Consider the following 11,546-nt stretch of genomic DNA (forward strand, 5'->3'; position numbering starts at 1 on the left):
CTGTCCTGGAACTCACTTTGTAGACCAGGCTGGCCTCGAACTCAGAAATCCGCCTGCCTCTGCCTCCCAAATGCTGGGATTAAAGGCGTGCACCATATTTTGGTTTTTCGAGACAGGGTTTCTCTGTGTAGCCCTGGCTGTCCTGGAACTCACTCTGTGAGTTCCAGGGAACATCTTTAGTGACTACCCCAGGAAAGCAAAACTTTGAGAATTGCTCATACACTTGTAGCAGTAGAAACAATAGTTGATTAGTCCTTTAGTGAAATGGAGCTCACAGTTTGGCATCCTAAACTCCAATCTATTTACCAATGGAGTTGAACTACTCACTCTGAAATTTTATTCTATTCTAAATCACACAGGGGCCAGGGAAATGACTCAGTGGTAAGGACACCTTCTGCCAAGCTTGAGGACCTGAATTCCATTTCCAGAACCTACAGTGGAAGTAAGAAATACCCCACCCCACTCCCACGCGCCGCCCTCTGTATTTTTTTTTCTTTAAATTTAATTAAATTAATTAATTTATTTTGTTTTCGAGACAGGGTTTCTCTGTATAGCCCTGGCTGTCCTGGAACTCAAACTCAAACTCAGAAATCCTCCTGCCTCTGCCTCCCAAGTGCTGGGATTAAAGGCGTGTGCCACCATGCCCGGCTTTGTATTGTTTTCTGACTTTCAAGAGTACTGCAGTGAGCCGGGCGTGGTGGTGCACGCCTTTAATCCCAGCACTCGGGAGGCAGAGGCAGACGGATTTCTGAGTTCCAGGCCAGCCTGGTCTACAGAGTGAGTTCCAGGACAGCCAAGGCTACACAGAGAAACCCTGTCTCAAAAAACCATTAAAAAAAAAAAAAAAGAGTACTGCAGTGTCCACAAACAATAAATGTAAAAAGAGGCTTTAAAAACCTCAGAAATAATACCTGTTAATAAAAAAGCAACAAAGGCAAATTGGGAAGTGTATTAACTTTATTTTAAGTATAACATGGAATGTATTGTCAAACAGATGGATGTAGTGGCAAACTTTTGTAGTTCAGCTAAATGGATTATTTGCAGAAGAACTGCAGACTGACTGGATTGCCGATGAGTCTACTATAAAGAGTCCTTTACATGTGTGCAAATGGAAACACAGTTTCTGAAATAACAGACATCTTGTTCAGTCTTTGGTAGGTTCTTAACCAACTTCCCTGCCATGGATAACATCATAGATAGCATCTAGATGAAATGCTAATCCAGTTATCTGTTTCATACAGTACAAAGGTCTTTATTAAGTATTGCTAAAGATACTGAATTAATTTCATGGCCCTAAAGTGGTTCGTATGTGGGACAGGCCAATGTCAAGAGGTTTTAGTGGAAAACATGAAGTTTCTGATACTGTCTTTTGGTTTTGTTGTTGTTGGTGGTGGTATTTGCAATACTGTGTGAGGAGTGGGTTTAGCCACAGAACCAAGATGGCGCCCGGAACTGCCGCCAAGTCTAACGGCTAACAACTGACTTCCTCATATCCCTCAAGATAGCCACGTCCGTTAAGCTGCACTGCACAGATGCACCACGACGAAAGATCAGATGATGTGACGAATGTATCCTGTGCCAATGAACTGGGCCTATGTGGAATAGGGTGATGGGGAGTGGACTAGAGGGTATAAAAGGGGATGGCCAAGAGAGGTCGGGGGATCTTTATAGTGCATATAGTTATGTTCCTGAATAAACTACTTTGAGAAGAACATCGGTTTTGTCGCTTCTTTTCTGCTAGTCGGAGACGGTAGCGACAATACTGTTTTCTTTTGGACCTATGATGAACAACTATTTCTGGTATAGGGCTAAATAAAGGGGAAATTGGAAAGCATTTAAGTCCACATTAATTTCTTCTTCAAGGCAAATACAGCATTTCAAAATTCCCATGGAGATAATGTGTATTTGCAACTTCGCCAAGTAAAAGGCTGCCAATGGGGAAGTTGGCACTGATCTTGAGCTACCAAAACATTTGTGTCTGATGTTGTGGCAACGAACAACTCTCTAATCTTTTATCTTGAAACTAGAGTGGGGAATTTCTGCAGAGCCTATCAGTCAGACTTTATTCTTCTTTGAGGGTGTGTGCTGTTTGTCACTGGCTTTGCTAGCAGTGTTTTATCAGAATCTTGTCATTCTGATTGCATTTATCATAAACGATTTGAAGAGATCATTTTCTGATTTCAAAAGTTCCATTCTGGCATTTATAGACGTAAAAAGGCAATGCTTCTCATACCACTGCATTTGGCTCCGCAAAACCTTCCTTAGGATTATTTTCCCTTCCATCTCAATAGGGTTTTACACAGAGACTACTGGTTAGAACCTGGGGCATAGTATGAGCTAGAATAGTGGATATGTGTTTAAACATGAAAGAACTATTAGTGTTTCATACAGTGTATTATAGAAGAAAGATTGATTTCTATATATGCAGTTAGGCACCAACAGAGGCAATTAGACACCATTGGAAGTGCATGGAGCATCAACTTTAGACCCTCCTCAAACAGTTCGGTGAACTTGTGGTTCTTTGCTGGAATCAATTCACCCATGAGTATGTATAAATGAGCACCTGGTATACACTAACAACTGCCTTCACTGTGGATAGTCCCCAGTAGTAACAGCAACAGTACTCATGCATATCATGTTTCACCCAGTGAGCTCACCATCAGTCTGTCTGTCAGGGACAGTGCTGCGTGCGGGAAGTGCCAGATTCCCCAGCACATTGTGTCCTCACTTGTGCCTTGGGAATTGGACTCCAGACCATACAACCAGAGCCAAAGCTCAAAGAGACCTGTGTTTTGCAGATGTTGGGGTTTTAAATTCCCTATTGGTATCCTCATACATTGACAATTGTGGACTAGGAGACAGTGACTTTACAAGTCAGGAAAAAGAAGAGGTTTTAGCAACAAACAGTTTTATCTTTTCTATGTGTTAGTGGCCCATCTTTGAGTAGCACATAGTGGAATGTCAGAAGTGGATCTTAAATAACAAATGCTCATGTATATACTGGTTCACAATAATCATGACTCTGATCTTTGGGTGGTAAAAAACACTTTACAGTGAATGGACAAATGAAACGATTATGGAGGCATTGTGTTTTAGCACAGCTACATTAAACACATTGTATTTTAGTATAGCTACATCAAACACATTGTATTTTAGCATAGCTACATCAAACACATTGTATTTTAGCACAGCTACATTAAACACATTGTATTTTAGCATAGCTACATTAAACACAAAAGTAAACATTTACTGCTTCATTGAAGGGCTGCCTCTGACTCTTAAGGAATAAAGATTTTGATTCCTTTTTTAGCACTGAAATCATGTCCAACATAGAGTTGAACTTAGTTATCATAGTTGTAGATAAGTTTCTGTTGAATCTGTGACTATCCATGTCCTCAAGGGCCAAGTTACAGGGCAGTGTGAGAAGCCCACTGTAAATAAAGGGAAGTGGACCCTGAGCCCGTCCTGGGTCAGTGCACAGTGTGCAAACCCACAGGGCAGACCTTTCTTCATTTCCAACATTGTTAAGAACCATTTCTTTATGGACACTGTGGCCTAAGTTCCTATCTATCTAAGATGGATCCGAGTTCATTCTTCCCAGGTCCTTCTTTCTGTTTCAGGAGGTGCAGTATGCGTTCATTTTTGGTTAGTTCTGCTGGGAGCTCATTGGCCTGAAAGGAGATGATATGGCCATTAGTACAGTCCCCCACTGGTGTAATTTTAGAGGCTCAAAGGCGGCAGGGGACCCCAGGCTTTGTCCTTCAGTGATGAGAAGCCTCCACTGGACTCACTGATCTGTAGTAGGCAACAGGGGTCTCCTTCTAATGAGAAGTAGCACCTGCCATTCCCTCAGCTCCACACTAGCTTTATATCTAGCCAGATCCTTACTGTACTGGAGGCTCCTGGGGGCAGGACCTTTGTCTTCTAAACCGCTATATCTCCATTTTCAGCACAATGTCCAGCACATTACATCTAATAGTTGTGTAATGAATACAGGCATTGGACTTAAAATGTTTAGTGGTTTGTACAATAGGGAGGACTCAAGATGGGATTTTTGTCTGCTCACATTCCAATTGATTTATTTTTTTTGTAATGCATTTTCTAATTTATATGAAGGAGTCAGTTCTCTTCTACCACACAGGGTCCAGACCTTGAACTCACATCAGACTCATTGGCAAGCTCCTTCCCCCGCTGAGCCATCTCGATGGCTCCTCATTTATTATTTTCATTTGTTCATATTATGGGGTACAGTGTGGTAATTGATTAAGAGATATAAAGTGTAATGAACGAGTCAGGATGATTGGCATCTCCCATTTCCTTAAACGTTCTGTTGGGGAAGCTTCAAACACCTTTTAATTCTTTCTAAAACACAGAATGCATTGTTATAAACCACATCATCTGTTGTGTGACTTGAATTTATTCCTTCTACCTCTCTGTACCTTGGCCACTCTCCTCCCTGCTCTGACCTCTGCTCTTTATTCCCTGCCTCAATAAAAGCAACGTTCTAGCTTCCAGCTGCAAGGAAGGGCCTGTTGCAGTAAGACAGGTGTGGTCTGATGAGAAAGCAGTCAGGAAGCCTTCAGAGGGTAACTCACACCCAGGAAGGCATAGTGTCTGTGGCTGCGACTTCCCACGGGACCTGAAAGTCACCACGGAACTGACTACTGAGCCGCCGCGGAGGCACAGCTTGAAGCACTTAGGGAGCTAGCTCCTCCCACAGGTGTCATGTATTCTAAGAGAAAGAATTCTTGAATTTCCGTGATATCAGCACTGTTGTAAGCTCTTAAATATTATGGAGCACTCTAATATGTTTTTAACTTAGAAATGAAATCTGAAAAAATAATGTATTTCCTAGTCAATGAAAAATAATAAATCCGCTATAGTTTGGCATACAAAATATATTTCTGAAAAAACAACTGCCTTAGCAAAAACAAAGATCTTAGCCACGTAGAATTGCTTAATGATCTTTCATATTTCTTTCGTGTGGAGCTGCACAGAAGACAGCTGAGTTCTTTTGAGTGGCTCCGCAAGCCAGCTGCGATAAAGTCTATGGTGGCCATGTGATGAAAACTGAGCTGCTCACAGATTGGTAGCTGGCAAGGGAGGAGGAGCCTAGTGTCCACACAGGGCTGGGCTGGCAGCCTTCTTTGATAAGACACCAAGGCTTGCAAGAACTGCTTCCTTTTCTTCTCCTACCCTTCCCCCTCAGCTTTCCATTTCTCCCCCACCCCTCCCTACCCCCGCCCTTCCCTTTCTTCCCACTTCACCTGTTGCCATCCTGGAAGAAAGTCACTAAGACTCATGAACTTCTAAAAGGAAGCTCCTAAACTCGGGAAGTAAACGAAGCAGTCTCAGCAAGTCCCTGAAACCTACAAGACAAGCACCCCACCCCCACCACAACTACATAAACACCAGGACTACTGACAGGAAGGGCTCGCCAATCTGCAGAGCTGCCTGCAAGTCAAGCCGAGAGCTAGAGGACGCTGGCTTTCATGAGTCTTCACCCCATGCTGGCGTGGGTTGGAGGTGATACAGTCACCTTGGAGCCTTCCCTGCTCCTGTAAGCAACCCTTCACCCATGCTCCCATACCTCAGCTCAACACTCGCCTCACAGGTTGGACTTTGGCGGCATCTTTACTCTGATCTGATATCAGTTCCTTATCTGGGGGTGAGTGCACATTTTTCAGGTTTCTCCAGGATTAGTGTCAAACTCTCCTCTCCCCTCTCCCTCTCTTCCTCTTCTCTCCTTTCCTCCCTTCTCTTCGGTTCCCCTTCTCTCCTCTCCTTTTCCCTCCCCTTCAATTCACTCCTCTCTCTCCTGGCATGTGTGTTTTTCTGTTTTAGTGAAAAGGTCTTGCCACATAGCCTGGGATGGCACAGATTTCCTTAGTTTCCTGCGTGCTGAGATTACAGGCCTGTGCCACCGTGCCAAGTTAAGATGTAGTTTCATATTCACAGCCACATGGGATCTGGAAGCACATCATGAACCACTTCGAACTTTGTTGCATGGAAATCTACAGGTTTTAGCATTAGTTATAACATTTGAAATATATTAGCTTACTGAGCCATGCACGTTGTGCAAATATTGGCACGTTTCTTTTTTGCCACATCAAAAAAGTCACATTCACAAAAAGTCACATTCAGTAAAACTACAATTAATTCATCAGAAAAGACTCTCGGGACTGGTAAGCTATTAAGCCCTCCTGTTAATAAAACCAGGGCCTGCGAGTGGCTAAGCCGGTAGAACTTTGGTTCAGGCCTTACCCACTGAATTCAGTCCCCTGACCAATCTCTGGGTCCCACAAAGTAGCCAGAGATTTGACCTCTGATCTCCACACACACTGGGCACATGGGTGTCTGCCCTCTTTCTCACACATATGCACAAAATAAATAACTCAAAGAAAAATGGTGATTGATTTAAAGAGTGGTCATTTCCCCCTGCAATTTCAATATCTCCACAAGAGTTTTTCTTGAGACGACTGTACTCCGGTACATAGTGACTGAAATTGTTTTTCACTGTTTCATGAACAGTATAAAAAATATGTAGTAAGAGTCAAAATTTAATAAGCCTGCTATTTCCACTGTTCCATCTAGTAAAACATTTAGCAAAGTGTATAAGGCCATCACTGTCTTTGTGAAGGTTCAACAGCATCTCCTATGCCCCGGTGTACAGCTCATACCGCTCTGTACTGTGATTCCTTCCTTGCCCTATTCCTCTCTGAATTCTCAGCTCAATGAAAGCAGAAACTGTAAATTATGTCCCCAGAGGAGAGTACAGTACACAGTATGTAGTAAGTGTTCAAAGAGATTTGTTAAATGATTGAGAGCCCTAAGTCCTTTCCAAAGCCAGTATGTCTGTAATCCTAGGATTTAGCTGGTGAAGACAGAAGGATTAGGTATTCAAGGGCATCCCTGGATGCAGGAAGCCACCACCACCACCACCACCACCAAACAACAAAATCAAAATCAAAACAAAACAAAAACAACAAAAAAATCTCTTTCAAGAGTTCTAGGTTGCTGCTCTAATTCCCTTGCTTGTGGGGCTGTGATTAGGAGACTGGTGGGCCGATGAGGTTCCTGGCAGTGTTCCCAGGGCTCCCTGCAGAGTGAGCCTCCACACAGAAGTTCAGTCCCTCTAGGGAAGCCGAGAGCTCAGCTTTCTGTCCCTGGAAATTACCTAGGACCATTCCTCGGAGGCTAGCCCATTAAAGGGGACAAAGTGGGACACACCGTATCAAGGTATTAACGGTGTTCCTAGTCTTAACTCAGTCCTGGATAGCTAACCAGCAATGTTTGATTTCTCCAAAAGTTCTGTGAACAAGGCTAGAGATAAGATTCCAAAGAAAGGCAGCTGTGACTTCAGCGGGCTTATCACCCAGCCAGGCCAGCTCAGGAGAGAGAGAGGCAGCAACGATAGCAGAAAAGCTTTCTGCAAGCAGTTCATTTCCCCTGGAATGGGAAGTAGTCCTTCTGTGTGCTAGGCACAAGGAAGATGGGGGCCTTGGCCTTGCATATTATTCCTTTGGCCCTTGTTAATGGATTTCATGTGTGTGCATACACGTGTGTGTGTGTGTGTATGCGTGTGTGTGTGTGTGTGTGTGTGTGTGCTGTATGTGCTGATGCATGCACTGGTGTGTACAAGGAGGTCAGAGGAGGGAGTCTTCCTTTATCTCTTTTTTGCCTTACTCCCTTAAGGCAGAGCCTCTTCCTGAGACTGGAGCTTATGGCTTTTCGCTAAGCTGGCTGCCAGCAAGTACCAGTAATCCTTTGGCCCTCACCTCCCACAGTGCTGGGGTTACAGGCAAACACAGCACATGGCAAGCTTGTTACATGGATTTTGAGACCTGAACTCAGGTTCTGACTGTTGTGCAGCAAGTACTCTTAACAACTAAGTCACCTCTCCAGCCTCCACGGTTAGTTCCAATTGTCAACCTTACAGATCTAGATTCACCTGTGAAGAGAGTTTCGATGAGAGACTGCTAAGTCCGTCTAAACTACGGGCATGCCTGTCATAGACATCTCTTTAATTAGATTAACTGTGGAACGAAGACCCATGCCACAGTGGGCAGTTGCATTCCCTGGGCTTGGGACCTGGACTGACAGGGATCTGAACATGACATATGAATGCACTCGTTGTTCTGTGATCTTGACTGTGGGTGTGATGCCACTGGATGTTCTAAAGTATTGCCGTCTTGACTTCTGCGCTACGATGGACTTATAACCTGGAACTGTGAGCCTAAACAAACCCTTCCTTCCCTGTATTGCCTTTTGTCAGGCTAATTTTTATCATAGCAACAGCAGTCAGAATACAACTAATGGGGTTCTCCTTAACTCCCAGTCTGCACACAAGACATCTTCAGCAGACATCAAGTAAGAGGGCATACAACAAGAAGCCACAGTGGAAATACTGTGATCGAAAGCTCTCTGACTTCCAAATTTGGTTCAACTCTAAGGATTTAATAATAAAAACATGGATTGGTGTAGCAGTGACATGCGATCCTATTGATAACACATTTTCCTGACCAAGTCGCTAAGCATACATTAGTAATTTTCCAGAGCACATGCTTACTGCCTTTAATGGCTACTTACTTCTCCCTACCAGGAAGCCACACCACTGTAAGCTTGCGATCCCTTGGCCCCAGCTCCTGAGTACTGGCCTTAAAACTATGAACTACCACTACTGGTTTATGTCCTACTGGGGGATTCGGCATGTTATGCATGCACTCTGCTACTGAGCTACATCCCCACCTCCAGTGTTTGCACATTTTGTATGAGTAAATGGTTAGAGAAAGCCATGGATGCTATAGTGTTTTTAGCACAATTCCCCAAGTCTAAACGCATTGGCTAGGAATAAGTCATAACTGCAGCCAGCATGCCCTTTCTGTGTGTAACTATGAAAATCGAGGCAGGAGCCTGTGAGATGCTTGTCTTGCCTTCTGAGGAAGAGGACTCCTTACATGGAGGCCAGTGTAGTTAAAGGACAGATTGAGTGAGTACCTTGTTTCTCAAGGCTGGATCTGCCCCTGCTTCCAGGAGCAGGGCAACTGTTTTAACATTCCCACTGAGCACCGCTGCGTGGAGAGCCGAAGTCCCATTCTAAGAGAAAATGAGAGTGCGCATCAAGAGTCAGGCTCTTGTTGGCTTTGCATGTCCCACAAGACAACACAGTCTTATTTCCTGGTACTTTCCTGCACTTCCTAGAGTCACATCAGTACTACTACAATGTCTTCAGACACACAGCTGAAGGTAGCTCATTAGGGACAGGGATCGATACTGAACCCAGTAATTCTTTATTAGATGTCAGCAAGAACAGGGTCTAAAAATCTGAAGGGCAGACAGCATGTTTCCAGCATGAACATAGTACATTTGTGGAGTCATTCCAGGAAAAGGGTTTGTATGCCCTAATGTATCTCAAGGGCACAGCTATGCCACAGTGTCAACTTAGAAGAGACTTAGTGCCCTCTATTCAACAAAGCAGGACTGTAAATGATTCAAATCAAGAGTCCACTGCCTGTGGGTTAAACCTAGCCCACTGCCTCTTTTCTCTTAAGTCCTGAAAGTGAAGAATATTTTGCACATTTTATGTTGCACACACCCAAATATAAAATATCATCAATATCACCCATAAATTATAACTATGGACGGCAGCCACATTTGCTTCTTGTCAGTTTCTCTGGATATCCTGAGATGGCAGAACTGAGCCTCTGCTGCAGAAACCGCAGGCTTGAAAAGCCCAATGCACCCAGTGACTCACGGGGGCAGTTGTTGACACTGTGCTGGATACAGGACAACACAGAAATACTTCCATCCAAAGTGACTCAAACTTAACAAAGCATTTCCAGTCTCCAGGTACACATTTTCTTAGGCTCCCAGATGTTTCTGGCTAATTTTATACTTAACCAAGCAGAATGGGTCTTTTCTGAGGATGATGAAGAAAAGGGTGTCCTCCTTTGATTTCACAAAGCTTCCAAGCGATATCAGTAGTGTGCTTTACTGTCTTTAGTGGCAATTATACTGTTTTTTTTTCCTTGAAGACTAGGCATTAGGAGGCTGTTCTATTAACCACCTCCCCATTTCCACCTGGACCCACGGACCCCCCCCATCTAATGACAATCCAGTTCTCTCTCAGTCTTCAGTATGTCTCCTCTAGCCTATCTCTTTTTTTTGACAGAATGGCATAACTTTTTACGTCTTACCTTCAAAATACCAAGAGTAGGTGAGAATTTGAGCAGCTCCTCTATGACATCATTATACCCTTTGTTGGCTGCTTTCAGCAATGCTGTCGTACCATCCTGAAGCAAAGGGGACACAGGGATTACTGTTAACATCATTTGTGCTGGCTGAGAACTAACCATCAGTTGATGAACCAGCATGTCTCAGTACGGGACCTGTTAGAGCACAGTAGGCAGTGATTCTGTGTGAGGACGCCGTCCAGAGTGGGCACCTGCTATTTGCTAAGTTAGACACACCTCCAGGCCCTGAGAACACTATGTCAGGGACAGGGTGATTTCAGGACCGTATTTAAGGCTATTGATTGGCCCAAGAGGCCTTCACTACAGTTCATGACTCAGTGGAGATAGTTTAACTGTCTTTAATGATTTATGCTATTGTTACAACCTTAGAGCTATAGGCAGTCTAGACTTCACCTGCCCTGTGTGTTTATTTGCTTGTGTATGGCAGTGGTAACCCAGGAAGAATAGGCTAAAATTTGATTATTCTTTAAAAAAATGCATAGATAGGGTTTCTGCCTGTGTCCAGAGCTGATCCTGTGCCACAGCTCTCCATACCCAAATACTGCCGGGAGAAAGCTGACACACAGGCTTGCAGGAGGGACAAACCACAGTAAGAGACAGCAAGAGATAACCAGATGGTGAGAGGCAAGGGTAAGAACCTAAGCAACAGAAACCAAGGCTACTTGGCATCATCAGAACCCAGTTCTCCGACCACAGCGAGCCCCAGATACCCCAACACTCCAGAAAAGCAAGACTCTGATTTAAAATCCCATCTCATGATGATAGAGGACTTAAGAATGACATAACTTCCTTAAAGAAATACAGAAGAATGCAGGTAAACAGGTAGATGTCCTTAAAGAGAAAACACAAAAATCCCTTAAAGAATTACAGGAAAACACAACCAAACAGGTGAACGAATTGAATAAAACCATCCAGGATCTAAAAGTGGAAATAGAAACAATAAAGAAATCACAAAGGGAGACAACCCTGGAGATAGAAAACCTAGGAAAGAGATCAGGAGTCATAGATGCAAGCATCACCAACAGAACACAAGAGATAGAAGAGAGAATCTCAGGAGCAGATGATACCATAGAAAACATTGACACAGCAGTCAAAGAAAATGCACAAACAAAAAGCTCCTAACCCAAAACACCCTGGAAACCAAGGACACAATGAGAAGGCCAAATCTAAGGATTCTAGAAATAAAAGAGAGCAAAAGGGGGCTGGAGAGATGGCTCAGGGGTTAAGAACACTGACTGCTCTTCCAGAGGTCCTAAGTTCAATTCCCAGCAACCACATGGTGGCTCACAACCA

The 11,546-nt window shown here is 43.8% G+C and overlaps 1 protein-coding gene across 4 annotated transcripts in view; it reads right to left on the reverse strand.

Moving 5' to 3' along the window:
- The window catches only part of LOC110333442 (NPC intracellular cholesterol transporter 1), a 124,248-nt gene that overhangs the window by 68,895 nt on the left and 43,807 nt on the right, over window positions 1–11,546 (reverse strand). For 3 of the 4 annotated variants that reach the window (XM_029546790.1, XM_029546789.1, XM_029546791.1), the window contains one exon: window positions 10,197–10,292. In XM_029546790.1, coding sequence (XP_029402650.1) covers window positions 10,197–10,292 — 96 coding nt within the window. Of the gene's footprint in view, window positions 1–1,676; window positions 3,672–8,997; window positions 9,097–10,196; window positions 10,293–11,546 lie in introns of those variants that run through there. The other variant, XM_021214906.2, reaches the window with a different exon arrangement.

The sequence above is a fragment of the Mus pahari genome, chromosome 15 (assembly GCF_900095145.1).
Source record: "Mus pahari chromosome 15, PAHARI_EIJ_v1.1, whole genome shotgun sequence".
Taxonomy (NCBI): domain Eukaryota; kingdom Metazoa; phylum Chordata; class Mammalia; order Rodentia; family Muridae; genus Mus; species Mus pahari.